At 39.2% G+C, this 21,931-nt stretch overlaps 2 protein-coding genes across 7 annotated transcripts in view; one reads left to right on the top strand and one right to left on the bottom strand.

The window, feature by feature from the left end:
• heph (polypyrimidine tract-binding protein 1 heph) overlaps window positions 1-21,931 on the bottom strand; it is a 543,355-nt gene that overhangs the window by 514,101 nt on the left and 7,323 nt on the right. The window lies entirely within an intron of this gene.
• Window positions 8,280-19,162, top strand: LOC110828450 (uncharacterized). 3 transcript variants are annotated; one of them, XM_087359248.1, is made up of 3 exons: window positions 8,280-8,599; window positions 10,019-10,130; window positions 16,465-19,162. In XM_087359248.1, the coding sequence occupies exons 2-3, from the start codon at window positions 10,021-10,023 to the stop codon at window positions 16,655-16,657; spliced, it is 303 nt and encodes a 100-aa protein (XP_087215374.1). In that variant the 5' UTR covers window positions 8,280-8,599; window positions 10,019-10,020; the 3' UTR covers window positions 16,658-19,162. The 3 variants fall into 3 exon arrangements, with proteins under 3 accessions (XP_087215374.1, XP_087215373.1, XP_087215372.1); XM_087359247.1 differs by lacking the exon at window positions 16,465-19,162 and adding an exon at window positions 13,540-15,435 and having other exon boundaries at window positions 8,302-8,599; XM_087359246.1 differs by lacking the exon at window positions 16,465-19,162 and adding an exon at window positions 10,916-12,076 and having other exon boundaries at window positions 8,308-8,599.

The following is a 21,931-nucleotide window of genomic DNA, read 5'->3' as shown; positions in this document are numbered from 1 at the left end:
TACGTCCTATCTTACCTTCCAGACATCCCGAGTGTAAAAACCATTCATCTGAGAGAACGCAAATATTCAGACCGATTTCCGACAGAGATACGATCGCATAACAATACGTCCTTCCGTAGCGCAAAATGTTTATCTGTTGTAAACAGCATCTCCACTCACCTGAAACAGAAACAACACACGGTTTAATTCACTTATGAACACACTCCATAAACAATAAACAGTTGTCGGGTGGTGATAATTTGCTGTTAAGGGATTTTAGACCTTATGGGACAATATTTACAATTTATAATTTTTCAGTCATTCTTGAGAGATAATATAATAATATGTATGCCGTCTTATTTCAAACAAAATCAATACATATAAAAGTCTATTTAAATAAACAATTTTTTGATCCAAAATCTTCTGGGTTATATATAATTCCTCCATCTTCAGAGTTTATCCTGAAGATGACGGCAGTACGTTCCTCTAAAACGTTAGTCAGAATCCAGAATACCACTAACAACATTTTCACTGCTGTGATAACTCAAATCTCAAATTGGTTTAATCCATTTTCTCTTCGGAATGACATCAATGATCCATAATCAAAATTTCTAAATTACACATAAAAATACAACATTAAAACGTGAAATTGAAACAGGAAGGATTTGAAACTAACGTTGCTAAATTTAATGATCATACTCCAGCACCGGTAAGGATATTATTAAAATAGTTTTTGAGGTAATTTTCACAATAGTCCAACGAAAGGCTTTTGTGAAGATTTTGGTGACTAAGTTAACCACCTCCACATCTAGAATCGAAGCCGGGTTCCCGTTCAACCACAAGTTTCAAGAAACTAGGAGTGTAATGTTCGATTATTAACCTAGCAAATGTCACACCAGTTTCATTAAAATCTCATTCAGTCAGTGGGAAAGAGAAAAAAAACCCACTGTTAATGACGTCCTCAGCTGTGGAACGTACAGAGTTCGCACTGCATGACGGTACTAGACTTAATACAAACCCGCAATGTTTTGTGACCCACAGCACAACATCGGGCTTGAGGCATCCAAATGCATATTTTCCCCTCTGTATTTAGTAGACCACTGAGAAAAGTTAATCAATTCGCGAGTTTACTAGAAATTCAGACTTGTACGTTCAGCTTTTCAAAACATTTCATCATAATTAAACTTCATTACACAGGTGAAACAATCTTCTTAATGGGGGAAATCAAAATCAGAGGAATCACAGCTTCAAATTCTTTAATATAATCAAAAACGTAAAAGCGTATGAATAATTCCAATCCCTGCTTACATTAATAAGTCTAATTAACCCTACGAAACTCAAAGAGAGAGAGAGAGAGACGAGAAAGTGGGGGGGGGGGGGGGGGGTTAGCAAAAGGTACAGCTGTTTTAAAGGTGGGAAGAACATAAATTTTGATTTGCGGCTACGAAGGTCCACAGAATACGTAAATCTCGTCTAAATAATATTTAAAAATCCAGTTCCTACCGCAAAGAGAAAACAACACCTAACCACACACACTGTGAGCGGAATACAGATAATCTGAAAGTTAAATCGGGTGGAACATGACCTTACCACTAGACTCTAAACATTAACTGCTTTTTCAATAACGCAACATTTTCGTTTTAAACTCGTAAAGATATTAATTCCTTTACGCAAACCAAAGATTCACGACCGTGCTCACAAAATCCCAAATGTGTCTCTTAGCCTCATCCAGTTTAATCAAGTCCACATCTTCACACGCTCTTTTAAATCCATTTCAATATTATCCTTCCATCTACACTTAGGTCTCTTTAGTGACAGCTTCCGTTGAAGAAAAACATTTGACCCCCCCCCCCAAAAAATATTTATCTTCCCTTCATTTTATTTGTCTGTCCCTTGTTTCGCCATATTTCTTCATCACAGAATTCCCAATCCACGAAAATTCTTCTCTTGGAATGAACGTCCACCATGGATCTTCGTATTCAGCACGTCGTAAATATCAAACGTTAAGAGACTTCCAATTGGACCTATAAAATCTAGTGGTAACTATATATATACCACCTGCATTAAAAATCAATACCTCTGCCTATTTATATTTACGTATTTCCTATGATTCTCACTGTTAACCATCTTTGTAATGGTGACCGGCGGTGTTTTCTTTGCGGTACGGACTGAATTCTTAATTATTATTTAGACGAGTTTCGGCTTCAGAGGGTAAACCATTTGATCTTTGTAATGGTGAAGTGTGGTGTTTCCTTTGCGGTACGGACTGAATGTTTAAATAATATTTTAACCAACATTCAGACTTGTTATCTTTTCTGAAGCGGTCGGACGCCTTCCACGATCAACGTGAACCACGAGGTGAAGCGACAGGCTTCCTACACGGAAATTGGATGTGAAATTAGGTAAATAAAGGCGAGGCTAGAGGGAGATCTATCTCCTCAACACGACGCCTGTCCGCAACAAATGGGATCATGAAACTACACAGATTATTGTAACAAGCTGCCTACCGAATCATCTACACGGTACATAATGTGACTAAACTACTTCGTGGTCATTCAGGAAGAAATTAAAAATCATCGTCTTCATAACAGCTCATCACACAATGGGATTAGCCAGTGAATGAAGCTCACAGATTCAGAATTTCTATTTATCTTAACCATCTAAAGCACAAAGTTTAACTAAGGTTTAAAATTCAATTCTTGCCTTAAATAAAACAGAAAAATATCGTAAGATGATATAGTTGCGTCATATTGTGAAATTTAATTAATTATTCGGTTTTTGTCCGTCTAATCACAATTCATATTTAAAATTTACAATTAAGATAATTAAAATATCATTTTGTGTTCCTCATCGAACAATCAATTTTCAATTGTAACATCTTTTTACAACATGTTTCGGTTTCTATATAAACCATCTTCAGGTATAAAAGTTAAAATTATAAACTTAAAACTTAATTACAATTTCTGATATGCAACATATAAAAATTAATCTGGAAGTGAACATCACCAAAAATGTTGCATATCAGAAATTGTAATTAAGTTTTAAGTTAATAATTTTAACCTTTACACCTTGAAGATGGTTTATATAGAAACCGAAACATGTTGTAAAAATATGTTCCAATTGTAAATCGATTGTTCGATGTGGAACACAAAATGATATTTTAATTATCTTAATTGTAAATTTTATATATGAATTGTGATTAGACGGACAAAAATCGAATAATTAAAAAAATATCGACTACAGAGACCGTTTGGTTAGGGATATAATCGCTGGTTACACTGATAATCATACGAAACTATTAAATACAACGTGGAAAGACATTCACAGACCCGTAATGAATGTTAAAGCAGGTGGTACACAGATATAATAAATGTTTCTACGTATTTCCTTTACCTCGATACAAGATCAGTATACAGAAAGATTGGCGTCTGGACCATGTGATAAAAACAAGTGTTATTTTAGCAACAAATCTCAAATCCAAATGAATTACACGTAAATTCAAAATAGACACCACAGTCCATTAAACCTCTTACATTTGGAATGTATTCCTGCTAGTAATGAAATTAGACGCAGAATTATTTCGTATATCAAAATTCTGTTACTATTAAGCTATTACTACATACTTCTTGAATTCAACTACTGTTTATAAATTAAAAGTCTGAATTTATAAAAAGACCTCCCTTTCTCAAATTGTGTTTTCCCTCATGTGGAAACTCTAACAATATGATTAAACTCAACGGTTCAGTAATATTATTACCGTACCTTGAGCAAACCACAATACGAATGAATGTTTTTAATCAGAATTCGTAGGCTACTGCATTAATATGGAACTCTGCCTTACATCTCACTGAAACCGCTAGGGGAAAGGAGAAACACTCCTAGTCAAGATTAAAAAATACTGTGGTTTAATAAAAAAGCTCTACTGGCTGCATTCCTTTAATAAACAATTATATGATGTCAAGGAGAACAGGATTAAGTAAAACATTTATGAAAATGAGTTACAAACTGTGCTTATTAAAAGGAACAACTCAAAGCCGAGTTGTCGTCACTAAAAAACAGTACTTTCACCAACATTCAACATTCAGTGGCATAATGAAATACAGAGTCAACTACGTTACTAAAAAGAACGTCTAAAGGGATTTTTTCCTTTAGAAAATAAGGTTTGGTAACACTTAATTTCCCGTAACACCGCAGAATTACAATAAAGTCCCGATTATCCGACTTAACCAGGACCGAAGGGCGTTTAAGTAATCGAAAAAAAAACCCGGATAATACTTAAAAACAAATGAAAAATTATTAGGGCAAATATCAACTCGATTTGCGATATTATTATTCAATTACGCGACACTCTTGCTTCGTCTTACGAAGGTCTTGTGTTCGATTCACGTACCGAATGTAAATTATGGCTACTGAGGTTTCAGCAGTATTATTCAGTCACTTAATCCTTCCCAATCCATCTTCGTCATCCTTACATTCAACGCACACACGCAGTTGAGTAAGCGTCATTAAATTAACCAAAAAACAAGCACAATTATTGTCTTATTCGGCGTTAAAATATAACCTCTGCAGTTGAGAAAGCGACGTTCAATAACCAAGAAATAAGACAGAGACTCGCTCTATCGATTGGGCCCAACAGAGCAGATTTTTACCTGAGGACGAAGATAGATTCCAATCTCAAAAACGTCGTGTTTTATTAAATATGGGACGATGGATAATGTTCAGAAAGGAGTTTGCTTCAAGAAATGAGCACTCAACTCTTATTCGACGTTATTAGCGAGGAATGTTTTAAGCACGTGATTAACTAGCCTATAAGCTCTTCAAGGACGACTCTGCGACGTGGATTTGGATAATAATAAAGTACTTAACATTCTGCATACAAACTAATCGATAGCAAAACAACCTCGAGATTTCTCTTTCTTCCCGGAAAAGAGAGCTCAAAATTACATCGTCACTCCCAGTCTGCTTTACACAAATATCCTTCAAGATAGTACTCATAACCTCACATTTTCCTCCTGTGTAAAACTATTGTCTTTAGAGACCACAAATTATAATTAAAATACTACATAAGATTATTCTTCGTACCATCACAAGTAAAGCCTCCATCAACAACACAGTATCAAATGCAGAAGCTTATTTTTAAATTAGTAAATTGCCCGTAAAGAATGACGGTAAACTCTAAACCAGTAAACACTACTAGTCATAAGTATTATCCCATAAGGCCCAAAACACCTTAACATCACGATGAAACCCGAAGGGCTAATTCACTTCTTAATGCAGCGCATCCTCTGTTTATGTTCTTAGTACTAGTATAGAACAGGCAACACCATCTGCCAACAATCTCAGGAACCGCTTTAATATATGCGGAATCGGCTACGACTACACAGAAGGTAACGGCAACAATCAGACGATAATAGATAAAATCAATTTTAAAAAAAAGCCAACTCAAGGATAACACGGTCAGTTTTAAGACTGTTCGTCATTTGTATTCCTCGAATTTTGTTAAACTTACATCACGCTAAAAGACTTTGCAGATAAGAATAACACTTCCTGATTGAACCCACAACCAAATAAAACGTCATAACAACTCCGTCCTTACACTAACATTCACGTAAAGAATACATTGGAGTCGCCTTCCGAAATATCTTCAAATCAGAATCTCTACATGCTGTCAATGTCCACAAACTGTCTCGTGCGACGTTCACAATAAACAACTATTATCTCGTAAGATTTGAGGTTATCACAACGGTGAGTCTGAAGATTTCTGCCTTCTGGGTTGTTGCGCTGTGTAGTCTGGTCGATGTTAACCAACGTTTCAGAGGTCATACTGCCTCCGTCATCAGAGTATGAAGATTTCTGTCTTCTGGGTTGTTGCGCTGTGTAGTCTGGTCGATGTTAACCAACGTTTCAGAGATCATACTGCCTCCGTCTTCAGAGTATGAAGATTTCTGTCTTCTGGGTTGTTGCGCTGTGTAGTCTGGTCGATGTTAACCAACGTTTCAGAGGTCATACTGCCTCCGTCATCAGAGTATGAAGATTTCTGTCTTCTGGGTTGTTGCGCTGTGTAGTCTGGTCGATGTTAACCAACGTTTCGGAGGTCATACTGCCTCCGTCTTCAGAGTATGAAGATTTCTGTCTTCTGGGTTGTTGCGCTGTGTAGTCTGGTCGATGTTAACCAACGTTTCTGAGGTCATACTGCCTCCGTCTTCAGAGTATGAAGATTTCTGTCTTCTGGGTTGTTGCGCTGTGTAGTCTGGTCGATGTTAACCAACGTTTCAGAGGTCATACTGCCTCCGTCATCAGAGTATGAAGATTTCTGTCTTCTGGGTTGTTGCGCTGTGTAGTCTGGTCGATGTTAACCAACATTTCAGAGGTCATACTGCCTCCGTCATCAGAGTATGAAGATTTCTGTCTTCTGGGTTGTTGCGCTGTGTAGTCTGGTCGATGTTAACCAACGTTTCAGAGGTCATACTGCCTCCGTCTTCAGAGTATGAAGATTTCTGTCTTCTGGGTTGTTGCGCTGTGTAGTCTGGTCGATGTTAACCAACGTTTCAGAGGTCATACTGCCTCCGTCATCAGAGTATGAAGATTTCTGTCTTCTGGGTTGTTGCGCTGTGTAGTCTGGTCGATGTTAACCAACGTTTCGGAGGTCATACTGCCTCCGTCTTCAGAGTATGAAGATTTCTGTCTTCTGGGTTGTTGCGCTGTGTAGTCTGGTCGATGTTAACCAACGTTTCTGAGGTCATACTGCCTCCGTCTTCAGAGTATGAAGATTTCTGTCTTCTGGGTTGTTGCGCTGTGTAGTCTGGTCGATGTTAACCAACGTTTCAGAGGTCATACTGCCTCCGTCATCAGAGTATGAAGATTTCTGTCTTCTGGGTTGTTGCGCTGTGTAGTCTGGTCGATGTTAACCAACATTTCAGAGGTCATACTGCCTCCGTCATCAGAGTATGAAGATTTCTGTCTTCTGGGTTGTTGCGCTGTGTAGTCTGGTCGATGTTAACCAACGTTTCAGAGGTCATACTGCCTCCGTCATCAGAGTATGAAGATTTCTGTCTTCTGGGTTGTTGCGCTGTGTAGTCTGGTCGATGTTAACCAACGTTTCAGAGGTCATACTGCCTCCGTCACCAGAGTATGAAGATTTCTGTCTGCTGGGTTGTTGCGCTGTGTAGTCTGGTCGATGTTTACCAACGTTTCAGAGGTCATACTGCCTCCATCATCAGGGCGATGAAGATTTCTGTCTTCTGGGTTGTTGCGCTGTGTAGTCTGGTCGATGTTTACCAACGTTTCAGAGGTCATACTGCCTCCGTCATCAGAGTATGAAGATTTCTGTCTTCTGGGTTGTTGCGCTGTGTAGTCTGGTCGATGTTAACCAACGTTTCAGAGGTCATACTGCCTCCGTCATCAGAGTATGAAGATTTCTGTCTTCTGGGTTGTTGCGCTGTGTAGTCTGGTCGATGTTAACCAACGTTTCAGAGGTCATACTGCCTCCGTCATCAGAGTATGAAGATTTCTGTCTTCTGGGTTGTTGCGCTGTGTAGTCTGGTCGATGTTAACCAACGTTTCAGAGGTCATACTGCCTCCGTCATCAGGCCCTGATGACGGAGGCAGTATGACCTCTGAAACGTCGGTTAACATCGACCAGACTACACAGCGCAACAACCCAGAAGACAGAAATCTTCAACTATTATCTCCATGAAAAACACCAACCAACTGATATTTGTAACACAGACGTGGTTTTCTTCGCTGTACAGACTGGATATTTAAATATTATTTACATAGTTTTCGCGCTAGAAAGACTTAAACCATCAACCCAAACAATCAAATCACCTAATCAACATACCAATTAAACCAGAAACAGTTAATCATCTATTCATCTAAGCAAAATTAACCATCTAGCTACTACAGGATGTTCCCTGGGCAGTCTCAGTTGCTTCGCTGGCCTGGAGAGAAATCGATTAACAGCCAGCCCCGACCCCCGGGAGCGTACTGGATGAAATAATAATATCCTCCCAATGACGAAGAAAGGGTCACGCGTCTGGAGTACACACCTGGAATTTCGGAGATCACGTTCTTCGTCCCAGAAGCACTGTGTTACAGAAAGGGACAGACAGAGAAAGACATGACGGTAGTACGATGAGACCTGACGATGGAGGACGTACGTTCCATCCACAAGAATACGAGACGTCGGATTCCTCACGCGGAACAACGTTTAGTGTTAGCGACGCAAAGCCTAAAACTTCTATTACCAGAGAGAGTTAATTATTTGTCCATATTTGGTATTAGCATCGTCACATCAAACAGAAATAATTGACGATTCTACAAATAACATTTTCCAAGAAGTCGGGAGCAGAAACTACGTATTAAAATGGTTTACATTTTCAGTTATAGCCACTGGTACTAGAATACCAAGCTCAGATACTAATCACATTTCCTGATATACGAGGTTTTCATGGCTTCAAAAACAAGACTATTCCAGGCTGCCTAGACCGCGAAAACCACTTCCACGCTTCTGGATCGTGCCAAGAGGCGCACTGATCTTCTCTCTGCAGACCAGAGGCAACGCAACTTCCAGCAGAAAACCAGTTCTCGCAAGGCAGCACGTGCGATCACACTTCGGTCAGTAAGTACACTCAAATGTAATTGTGTTCTGAGCGCCAACATTTCCGTTCTGTTACCAGACAGTAAGTGCGTAAGTAAACAGTTGGCAAAACATTCTCGGGCATTTATGGAACCCAAAGGTTCCTAACTGTGATGAGAAAAAGTCCTGATATACATAAATTCAATACTTTAAATACAGTGTTTGTGTATACGAACGGAAATCACGACACTAAAAATCTTGTAACCACATCACAATGCAAACGCAAAAATAACTACATATTAATGCTGCTGTGTAGACTAGTACGTAAAGTCCGACGTTTCGGAGAAAAATCATCCTTACCGCCGTGAATACCTCATATATAATGCATTTCTTCTTGTGCGTAATTAAAAATCGAAATTTTTTTCAGGTAAAACTCAAATTTTAAGGATGTTACATTTTACGTTGTTCGAAAATGTTTATAGGGCGAACTGTTTCTAAAAATTTAAATATATTTTAATTTCACATAAAGTATGATTCACAAGTTAACTTAACGGGTCCGGGATAAAATGAATTTGCCAAATATAAAATTTGTTTTCTAAAAGATTTCTTTCGATAATTTCACCTGTTTCCTCAATAGTAATTTTTTAAAAATTTCACTGAAACAATATGAGCATTTCTTAAGACACTATATGGGAAGACAGACGGACATAAACCCACTATCACGCGCCATTTTTAACTATTTCGTGCAAATACTTAACAAGAAATTTGTCATGACCTTGAATTTACAAGTCTTGCTGGTCACACAGAAGATGTCAGCAGAAAAGAACGAAACAAAATGCGTTAAAGTAGAGGAGATTCTGAAATAAAAGAAAAAGAATTAACCACACCATAAAAAAATATGCAGCTAAAACGTCCTGAACAACCTTGGTGTAGCATGCCACAAGGTTTTAGTTAGGAGTGTACACAGGTACTATGGACGAAAAACCCGTAACTTCGATGTATGAGAAATTCAACATTTCACATCCTCCCTACGTCCGCCATCATTTTCATCTTGATCGCTGTACTAGGGAAAACGAAAATTTCGCACAGACGGATGCTGTAATCCAAAAAGCAAACAATCACACGAGAGAATACTTTGTCCGTAACTTAGCAACAGACCAGACGAAATGCGAAATTTACAAGGTCACCTGAACAGATACAAATAACCAAGACGTCATCACTGTAATTTATGCCTTCTGAAAGCTAACACGCACAGCCAGAATTAATATAAAAATTTTCCCTGTGACATTCACTACACAGCTAACTTACATGCCCGTCCCATATCACAGTCTCTGCATCCTTAAGTTAAATTCCGAATACGAAAGCAGTGACTCACTTGTAATTATCCTCCCGGGGGGATTTAATCAGTACTGAACCCATCAACTGTGTTTAAGTCTTAATGAAATTAATTTCTATTCGCAGACATGAATTGGTGGAAAGTGGCCAGTCGATATGGACCTTCGTTTATCATGACAGTGATTCTGGTAACTGCGACACTTAGTGACGCCACTGAAGATGCCACCCAGCCACCTGAGTAAGTAATGTGTGATGTGTGAATTTATTTATAATTTGACTAATAATTTATGTCCTTTTTTGTGGACAGAAATACAAACAGACGTTCCCGTATCCGAATTCAGAGCCAGAGTAAAACCACAGCAACCTTCCGTTGAGACCAAACAGAGATTTGAACTAGGTCCATTACACATGACAAGACTTAAACAATTATGAAAATATGTACCGGGCTGATGCGTGCGTCGACATATTGACGATGGCTGTATTCTGGGTTGTACCGCCGTGGAGTATGGTAGAAGTTTACCGACGTTTCAGAGGTCCTTGCCGCCTCCATCACCAGACTACACGCGGCGCAACACCCCAGAAGACAGAAATATTGAGACTCGCTGATGTGAAAACCTCAAATCCTACACAGTAAACAGATTACTATTTATAGTTCCGAGTGGAAGACGGACGGAAGTGGCCTGGTGATATTCTACTGTGATGCAGGATACTATGAAAGATCTGTGGTGTTCCCCTACCTCTCGTCAGATCCGTACCTGTGCAAAAAACAAGCGACCACCTTACAAATTACCGCCACAAACCCCGTCCAATTTCAGTAGAATACTTCATGGTGCGGATTAAAAACCTAAATAAACGTACATACGTACCACATCTACATCAAGAACACGAGAAAGAAATGTAGAATTATCTCCAGAACAACTCAGAGCTACAAGAGAAGCCAAAACGGAAGTGACCTCTCTCATGCACGAACCTACGACCACTGAGACCATTTCTAACGCAAACGTTCATAAACTGTGTTCATAGGCCAACCTGCAGAGGAGGTGATGAAAACATCGATGTCTGTGCCTGCGATCCTGAATGTGCGCGGTACGGGGACTGCTGTCGTACGTCCCCGTACTTCGCCCCAGAAGAACAACGTCTGGGGGCCTCCCCCTTCACATGTATGGATCTTTCTGGAAAATCTATATACGTGATACCGCGATGTCCTCCAGACTGGGGGGATTCCGACACCCGCAACCGATGCGAACACCCCGACACCAATCACCGTGACCCACTGCTCGACGCCCCGGTCACGAGCAGGAGTACCAACATCACTTACAGCAACTGGTACTGTGCATTCTGTAACAGCGACCTCGATGCCAACACCACGGACATTTGGGACGCTTTATTTGACTGTACACCCGAGGATGGATCGCCTGATATTCTTATACCTGACGAAACATTTGCTGATAAACTATCTTACAATACTTCCACTTCAGAATGGGATTTGAATATTGATAATTATGACTTGGGCAATCATTCTGGTGTATCTATTCAAGAAGAACCTATGCAGGGTACAGTAAACAGAAGAAACCGTGTAAAGCAAGAATATAAACACAGCTGTACGTTAAATTTCAGGCCGCATTATGAAGAAATGAGAGTAATCCGGATTTGCAAAACTAACATCATAAGCCACTGTCTTCGGGAATGGACTGGGACTCGAGAAGAACAGCTATGTGAGGCATACACAGCTCTTGTCTGCTCCGATTACGACACGTATCGTAACTATCATTGTTTTGTCTGTAACAATTTTACCGTCTTAAATGAATGTCAATATTCTTATGTAACTGCTCCACCGGAATTTTTCGGAAACTCACTGTCGATGTTGCTTGACTGGAAGAGATTAAAAAGGAGCGGATGTGCATCATCTGAAATATATGATCCTTTATCTCGTATATGTCGAAAAGTATTCACATAATCAACTGTACAAGTCAAGACCAATTTCTTTGTGTATTTTCCTGTAAATTGACATTCATGTATCAAGTAGACTGACAGGTCTTTAAAAAATATATACAAAGCACAGTGAACAAAAAAAATTGTCCTTCATTAATGTAGCAGAAGATCAGATAAGGTAGTGACCACACAGACGTCTTACTGCTGAAGATGTATCATTACATGATTGATAATAAATTAATATGTTTACCACTTCTGATTCATTCCGTTTTGTGGTTTTTGCAAAAAGTATTTCAATTCCATCTAAAGGTTAAGAAATCTTGGAGACTTGCCTTCGAGCACTACACAAGCCTTCATGGCGTAATATTTACAACTGGTGCCATTTCACTGTCAACTCAAATCCATTATTCTTCCCTGTGTTATAAAGTCTAGTCAAAATGTGCTCCTTTCTTAGTTACCATCCGACAATACACTCACGTAACAACGGATAGCGTTGTTGCATACCAAAGGACTACGAGAAATTATTTTTCTTACGAAAAGTGACGTGTAAAATTCTGAAGCTATTCAGTGTTAGTTTTCTGCTGAGTTATGTAATTTACATTCAGTTTCAAGCAACATAACACGAGACACGGTAAAATACGGGTGTGATCTTGTGTTCTCGCTGCATCCGTTCCGTCCCGCATGAAAATGGCGTGGCTCGGAAAATAGAAATGTCCTAAGCGCAACTCATTCACAGTTACCAATTACAGAACGTCTTCATGACTTGACAAGCATTCAAGATTAATGTAAGATTTGAGGTTTTCACAGCGGTGAGTATGAAGATTTTTGTCTTCTGGGTTATTGCGCTGTGTAGTCTAGTAGGTGTTTACCAACGTTTCGGAGGTCATACTACCTCCGTCATCAGGGCGATGAATTTATACACACATGTACAGGTAGCCCTCAATTTACGCCGGGGATGTTTCTTTACGAACCGGCGTAATCGGAATCAGCGCAAATTGGACCGGCGCAAATCGAGGCTACATGTATACGTTCGATAACTCGATCTTACGTGTATCGTTTTATGGAACAAATGTTATGACGTCGTTCAATTACTGTTACCGAAAGTCTCTGAAGCAAAGGAGACGACCTCCTAGCGCGTCTATTACCTTTCAACATCTCTTCAAACGAAGCCAAAAAAAAAAGGATATTGCCAGATTACACAGTAACAATTTTACCTGCATCTTTTACCAAACAGCGTCAACCTCTGTAGAAAGCAAGTGTAAAACAAACTCGAAACTTGTCGGCGGGAAAAATGTCTGCTATATAAAAAGATGTAAAATTGTTCTATCATAAACAACAAAACATATTCTCAACAAGACTATTATCCTATCTTAAGACACAGGATCAAAATATGTGTAAATTCTTGGCCCGCGGTGTTATGACAATTTAGGATAACACTCATGCGAATACAACATTTTCATAAACCAAACACAATTATTACATCAACCGTGTGAGTTCCATCATTTCCTACTGATACAACATTATCGATTAATAGAAGAATCAGACCCTTCACTGAACATGAAACAGCCAGAATTAGACAACCGTCTGAAGCCATAACTCGTCCAAGTAATACTAAAACCGCCAGGTATCTCAAAACTAACTTAATACCTTCCTGAAGATCATATACAAAGGTTCAATACAAACAACGCACTTACAAGTGACTTATCTTTTGACAGGCCACCTTGCGAAGGACGAAAGGAGCGAATGACTATATGTGGCTGCGATCCTGAATGTGCGCGGTACAGGGACTGCTGTCGTAGTTCCCCGTACTTCGCCCCAGAGGAACAACGTCTGGGGGCCTCCCCCTTCACATGCATGAATCTTTTTGGAAAATCTATATACGTGATGACGCGTTGTCCTCCAGACTGGGAGGACTCCGGCACCCGCAACCGATGCGAACACGCCAACACCAATTACCGTGACCCACTGCTCGACGCTCCGGTCACGAGCAAGAGTACCAACATCACTTACAGAAATTGGTACTGTGCATTCTGTAACAGCGACATCGATCCCGACACCACAGCCTTATGGGACGCTGAATTCAAATGCGGTGTTCGTAATCTTTATATAAATATACCTGACGAAACAGTACCAGAACATTTTACTTACAATCATTCTACTTCGCAGTGGTATCTGAAGATAAAGAAATCTGCTTCTGACACTAAATCAGTTATGTCTACTCCAGAAACTACGCAAAACAGTAAAAATGAGAACAGTTATGAAGAAGAATACGCATGTAACCTTAAGTTCATACCGTCGGGAATACAACTGAAACACCGTTGGTCATGCGAACTTCATATGGCTATTATAAGCACGTGTCCTGAGGACTGGAACGACGCTGAGGTTAGAGAACAATGCGAAACGTACACAGCCCGCGTGTGTACCGAGGACAGAAAGTTCTTTCGTAATCCTCACTGTATGCTGTGCAACAACCGGTCTGAAGTGATGCCATGCCCCGAATTTGAATATGGCTACTATCCTGATTTGTCATTCACCAAGGTCCTTCGCTTCAAAAAACGGACCTGCATGAGATCTGAAATATACGACCCATTCTCCCGTATTTGTCGCAAGGTATTAAAATGACCTCACTACTGTGAACTTATCGAAGTTGAGGTTGTCTGCTTTCTGAATTTTTTTTCGCCGTGTAGCCTGACAGAAACTGACGGACGGACGCCTCCGTCATCGCCCTGATGATAGAGACAGAAAGCTCCTCCGAAAACTCGGTCAGTTTCTGTCAGACCACACTGCGTTAACATCTCAGAACGTTGATATCCCCAAACCTAAATCCAACTTATTGATGTCGGTCTTCTGGGTTGTAACGTCGTCGTTCACAAACTTGGTCTTCAAAACATTTAATTTTTCTCTAAATTAGTTTGTTTTTATTTTGGCAACATATTTCTGTGCCAAATGGTGTTGGGACTGAATTAAACTAAAATATATATTAAAAAACTAACACACGTCTAAGGCAGAATTAAAACTGTATGTAACACAAGTTTGAAAATTTGGAACTACTCATACAAAAAACAGGACCATTTGCAACATGAGTTTCCTTATAATTAATATCTTTTACATGTTATATTAATATCAATTACGTACATTGCAGTTGATCTCCTTAGAAATTTTACGAAGCTGGTAAGCAACGATACTTGTAGTGGGGGTTTGGGAACAGGAGTAGTATATAGAGGTGAAGCGATCTTGTGGTTAACTATATCACCAACCGGCAGGGTTACGATTCTGAGGAAGATCGCGTCTGGCAAGCTCAGGACCTCAGGAGAAACGATGGCAGCTATAAACTCTCAAGAGTGGATCTGGCTCATCCACCAACAATATCACAAAATATAAAAAGTGCAAAACAGTGACAAGTAATGGTGATCTGCAAGACGAATTCCGAAAGCCAGTTCACAGCATGGCATCACAGAAGACAAAATTTTAATTTATGACAATTATATTACCTTCGTCTCTTAAGACATACAAAATATTTACGAAACATTCAAATGTATTATGCCATGAAACAATCCACTGATAAGCACACGAAATAAACAAACTATTGAAAAAATAAGAAATGTTTGTTCTTATAGCCAGGTGCTGTAACTACATGGGCACAGCCCTTCTTCAGAAACTAACATTCCATCACCTAATCAACGAATTCCTCGCCTTTTGTGGAACTAGAAGATTCATAACCACGCTAACATGACCCAGCCACTGATCCCTATCCACAGCCAAAATAATCCAGTCCACATCTTCTCACACTATATACACCGGACCAATTTTAATAGTATCCTACCATCTTCGCCTGGATTTTCCAAATTATCTCTTCCTTTCATGTTTCCTGACCAAAACTTGTGTGCATTTCTAATATCTCCAATGCGTGCCACATGCCACGCCCATTTCAAGTCACTTCCTGCCTCTCAAATCCAAATGTTCTCCATAGCAACACTTTCTCAAACATCCTCAACCCATGAACATGACTGTCTTTTGAGTTTTTGCGCTGTTCAGCCTCGTAAAATGTGACAGGTGTTTCAGAGGTGTTTACTGCCCCCACCATCAAGGAGATGCAGTGAGTACCTCTGAAACATCGTTGAATTTCCACTAAACTACACACAAAATATATAAATCCTACTCGCTACCGTAATAACATGAATTGAAAACAGTCATAGAATGAAGTTCAAAATATCTCGTGCATAAATTCCACTGTTACAGATTTCGATTATGTTAATTCTTATAAATAGAGTCAACGCTTTCCACCATCTCTTGAATCTAATAGCTAACACTCAAAGAAGATCATATATTTAAATGAACGCCTATGTTTAGGATGTTAAATATTCCACGTGTCCACTCGGAAAGGTATCTTACAAAAACTGCTGAGTTAGGACTGAAACTCCAAATAGTTTTACTTCTTGACCTGAGAAATAGGAATCATGTGGAAAACCTGCGAAATATACACAAGTGTACAAGGATCTGTAAACATTTACTAACGCGTTAACACCAGATGCAGTAATTTTTATGGCTTCGCTCAATTTTCCGACACGACTAAAATGATAAATATTAACGAATGAGGCATAATAAATGATTATACAATAACTTGGTATTTTTATTCACAGGCCAACCTGCAGAGGAGGTGATGAAAACATCTCTATCTGTGCCTGCGATCCTGAATGCGCGCGGTACGGGGACTGGTGTCGTAGTTCCCCGTACTTCGCCCCAGAAGAACAACGTCTGGGGGCCTCCCCCTTCACATGCATGGATCTCTTTGGAGAAATTATATACGTGATGACGCGGTGTCCTCCAGACTGAGAGGACTCCGACACCCGCAACCGATGCGAACACCCCGACACCAATCACTGTGACCCACTGCTCGACGCCCCGGTCACGAGCAGGAGTACCAACATCACTTATAGGAACTGGCACTGTGCATCCTGTAACCGAGACCTCGATGCCAACACCACCGTTTTTTGGAATGCTGCATTCGAATGTGGTCATCATTTAACAGTAAATATATCTGACGAAACAGTAGCAGAACATTTAACTTACAATCCTTCTACTTCGCAGTGGTATCTGAAGATAAGGAAATCTGCTTCTCATAGTAATTCAAGTACGTCTACGCGAAAAAAAGAGAACGAGTATGAAGTACATGCATGTAGGCTAGAATTCACACCCGGCGAAGCAAAATTGGTAGAACGATATTCCTGCCCATATGGTATTCATGTAATAAATACGTGTTCTGAGAACTGGACGAACGCTGAGGTGAAAACCCAGTGCGAAGCGTTCACATCTCATACATGTTCCATCCAGTACAGGTACCGCAATATATACTGCATGCTGTGTAATTTCAAGTTCCCGACGAACTTCTGCATAGCTTCCAACCCTCCCTTAAAATCATTTACAGTGGTGCTTGACTGGCGGAGAGTCAAGAGAAACACGTGTGCATCAGGCGAAAAGTACGACCCATTCTCCCGTGTATGTCGCAAGGTATTCTTGTAAGAATCTTAAATTTCTCTCGGTGGTCACGTAATCGATGTTGAAAACATCTTCTTCGATGGTAGCCAATATAGATCGGTATAAATTTACCGACGTTCCATAGCCCAAATCACAGTCATCTTCGTGAGAATCTCAAATGGCTCCTGTCTACGCTGGTTTTCTGCGTTTTAACTTCTTAACAAACGACCCAGGTCATCTAATTCCTCTGTTCTGAAGAACAGTGATTTCCCTTCAGCATACTCATTCTTCTAGCCTTCGTCCTTGACGATGTAGGAAGCACGTTCCTCCGAAAAGTTCGTATCTACCTCAATGTTCACATGACGTCACCTTGTTCACAAACGCCCTCAACCGACTTCCTTCTGCGAATTTCACGCCCTTATAACCATATAAATGAACAGGACATAAACCGATGAACGTAAATGACGAACATGTTTTTCGATTTGTGGATGGAATGCGTGTTTTATATTAGTTTACGAAAATTATCTTATTTCGATAAAATAAAATAAGAGTTATTAAACAACACTCTTCGTAAAACGCAAGGGGTGGTCATCCTGCTTACAAATTAACAACGGGGAGCTAACAACCTCTCACCAGACGAGGGGCAAAGTCCATTAATTGTAAATGTATTATAATTAAAATTCCTCAGTAGGCTATTACGAAACTAGCTTAGCTTATGACCTGTTAAAGTTGACGGCAATGGAAACGTTCTTGCGTTGAACAGTAAAACAATTATTACAGAATTATCTTTACAAACCGTACCTGATGAACAAAATTTATAAAATCTTACTTTGAATAAATTAATCGTCGAAAAATCTTCAGCGCGATCGGAGCCAGATTCTTACCAAATGTACAGAGACAGACCCCACCATAGGTTCCACCACAGACTAGTTTGTAGATCTTCCTACCACAGTCGCCACTGTCAGAACATGATTTCAATTTTTCCGTATCGTAGGAACTCGTACAGCCATGCGTGACGGACACTGGATATTATATCAGTAATTTTAACGGAAGGAGACTCAAAAATTGACAATTCAGTCCCGAAATGGCGATGCACTACTGTAAATTGAGTCCAAAGCGAGATAAAAAATTTCACCTTCTTTCGTGCATCATCTATTGTGAGACCTCTTCAGATAATTTATGTCATGTAAAATACAGCGGACCATTTCTGCGAACACTTCAGTGTTTCTTTTTCTCATTTGCATGCGTCCTTAGAGGATGTAGATTGGATTTATGTGGCTCAGGATAAGGACCGCTGTCGGAGTGTTGCGAACAAGATAATTAACCTACGCGTTTCGTAAAAGGAGGGAAATTTCTTGACTGATCGCCTTTCAGCTTTTCCAGGACTCTCCATGGAGTCAGGTTTGGAATGAAAATAGGATTATGAGATGTGAGCTTTGAGATTCTCATGGTGGTGAAAACGTCAATGTTCTTTCTACAGATTATCAACTTTCAATATAAACATAATTACTTCATCTTTAGGGCTAGAGTCCAGCATCAACAGACTTCCGATACCATTATGTCATTTCCAAACACCTCAATTTTTAAAACATCTGATAGATTTTCATTAAATTCGTTTTTTACATCACTGCATTGCAAACTCGTGCAGTGGGAGCGACACCAGCGCCACTTAATACAGACTACTGATTACGAACAGTAATATATAACTTGAAAATATATAAAACTATGGTTAAGGGTCTTTCTTGTATAATGTAAAACAACATATATATATATATATATATGTTCTTTCGAAATATAATAATAATTATAATTATAACTTGTAGCACATACAAATGCAAATTTAAATAAAAAAAATTGCCCCAGTGTGTTTCGAACAGGAACCATCTGTGCACGAGTCCAAGAAGTCATGATATGCACCTCAATGCCACATAACCTAAATATGCAGTGCGTCCACTGATAAAGTTCAACGCAACCGCCACTTCCCGGTAGAAACTGCGTGGCTCACGGCCCAGCTGCGAATGTTTTTCCCGATTCCAGTCAAATATCGCTCCATAAAACAATAAAATCAACTTAACCATATTATATCACTTCCTGCATGAAGCCGAGGGGTGGCAAATTCATCAGTGAGCTGGAGGCTTTATGATGTTTATCACCTCATTACGATTATGTTTGCAACAATAGTCATGTACCTCCGACAACGAATTTGTGTCTACAATAAACGAACAGCGACGAAAATGATATCAGTAAAATGGAAGATAAATACAACAATTAGTGTTTTATTCTTCGAATTTCTGAGACTCCATAAACACGTATTTCACGCGAAGTTTTTCTACTCTGTACTTTGTAGTCTGTGAAACTATGCAGAACTTCAAAGTTGTGATGAGGTTGGGCTACTCAAGAGTACGTAATTCAAAATGAGGATGTACGATTAGCTCATAACTTTCAAATTTCGTACAAAACACGAAAAATCTTCTTAAATAATTTTTGTAGTACCTGAACAGTCTACGATAAAAAAAACAGCTCAAGACTGAACGCAGTCAAATCACAATATAAAACGCAAGAAAACATAAAATTGTTTTAATTTCAGAAATATAATTCGTGTTTTTTTTTCTTAATAAAAATTTAGGTTCCCATTTCAAAAGGAATAAATTAAATCCAGCCAAGGCGAATATTTATGCGGCGAGAAACTGAACTATCCATATAATAGAACGTGTCCACTATACGGCACAGACATCAGCGCCCTCACAGACCACGTGACCACTGACGGTATATATTAACGAAACAGTAGATCGTCACCATTTGCACAACGTTCTGAGTGCAATGAATAAATATCATCCGATACCCAAAAGGATTATACTTTGCAGTTAGCTACTTTTTATTAAAACAAAAACATAACAAACAAAAAGTTGATTTAACTCTAATTTGCAAATGGTCCACTGTTCAATCGTATTATTTCATGTCTCCAACACCGCACAATATCCGATTTTAATAAACCGACCGTAAATGGTCCGAAGAGGCTCTGGGCAATGTAGGCGCCTGCTTTTATATTACGCACACATCACAACGAAGCTACAGTCCCATAAAAAATTTACGCATCACCCAGGGCATGGAGTACACAGTACGTATAATAGTAAAGTCCTACTAAACATTGCAGATTAATTATTTATTTTTAATCCGTCTGATCACAATATAATTTTATTTAAAATTTCTTATAATTAAGATAATAAAATATCATTCATGCTCCTTATCGATTGATCGATTTACATTTCGGAACATTTCAATCGATAAGGCGCATGAATGATATTTTATTATCTTAATTATAAGAAATTTTAAATAAAATTATATTGTGATCAGACGGATTAATAATAAATAATTGATATAATATTCACAATATGACGCAATTACACTATCTTATTGCAGATTAAGTATTATTTTGGAGAAAAAATTTTTTTCCAGTTCTCTCGGAGAAACTTAAAGGTACCCCTGTGTCCAAGCACCACAAATAAAAAAAACTCGGTACTGGACAGAGATAATTTATTACATTCAAGCTCAGCGAACCTTTAACTGGGGAGGCAAACAATGCATCTGTCGGGAACCAAACACAGGTCATCAAGACCGTAATGAGATACTTTACTGATTCCGATACAACAGGCGCTGTGTAGGGTTCAGGTCACGTGAAGCTTTTACTCGATTAAAAATGCATACTCAGCGACTCGCGTCTGCCCACATTTTTTTAAACTGGTATAAAAATCAACAATTCGTGTGTACATAAATAAAATATACTATGGGTCAGGCCCGTTTTCAGTAATAACTTATACACTGAGCATCGTTGCAGGCTGGCAATTTTCGTGTCTGAGGGTTCAATAAACAGCCAATTAAAGTAAAAGTTTTCCTCTTTTCAGCGGCCACGTGAAGAACTTCTATTATGGCCGTCACAGATTTTAAAAGCGGAATGAAATCAACATTATTCTAATACACGAGAGCCAACGTCCACAAACCTGCCCGCGTACTTTCGTATTACTTTTCTATGGAAACGTGTTCCGTATTGAGCGTTTCTCTAAATTAAATGAGAAATAACATGCAATACCTTATTTGAGGGCGTGGTCTTGGTCAGTGGCGAAACCAGACATTATGTGTGTCCCAAGAGACTGAAAGTTCCCTTGTTCAAGTTTATAAAAATATTAAACAAACGCGTGACAATAACTTTTATGGCATTTGAATTTGAGACAACCCCCCCCCCCCTCCCAAAGAGAGGGGGCAAAGTTTGCCAAACTCAATTCCTGAGTAAAAACAATCCTTAAATCTAAAAGTTCTTTACGATGGTGATGAGTCATTTGAATAAAAATTTTCTTGGATATTATCCATCGTCTAGTAAATAAAATATAAAACGTAAAACGACGTTTCGGAGGGATTAGCTCTATCTAGTGGGCCCAACTGAGTAGGAACCTGAAGACGGAGATAGAGCCCCATCTCCGAAACGTCGTTTTACATTTTATATTTTATTTACTAGAAGATGGATAATATCCAAGAAAATTTTTATTCAAAGAACAATCCTCAAGGTCAACACGGGCGGTCTGTTCACCCGTTATAAACAACGGGATTTTACACGGGGTGACATAGGTGAACTGTCTG

This window comes from Zootermopsis nevadensis, unplaced genomic scaffold (genome assembly GCF_977971745.1).
Source record: "Zootermopsis nevadensis isolate Lab colony 2312 unplaced genomic scaffold, Znev_1.0 Znev_ptg000031l, whole genome shotgun sequence".
NCBI lineage: Eukaryota > Metazoa > Arthropoda > Insecta > Blattodea > Termopsidae > Zootermopsis > Zootermopsis nevadensis.
The sequence above is the reverse complement of the archived record's forward strand: the minus strand, read 5'-3'. Positions and strand labels throughout refer to the sequence as shown.

What these genes read in the sequence shown, in the direction of transcription:
- LOC110828450 (XM_087359246.1), top strand. Translation starts at nt 10,021, where the DNA reads ATGAATTGGTGGAAAGTGGCCAGTCGATATGGACCTTCGTTTATCATG. An exon ending in GATGCCACCCAGCCACCTGA is followed by an intron (nt 10,131 to 10,915) that starts GTAAGTAATGTG and finishes CTGTGTTCATAG; the next exon opens with GCCAACCTGCAGAGGAGGTG.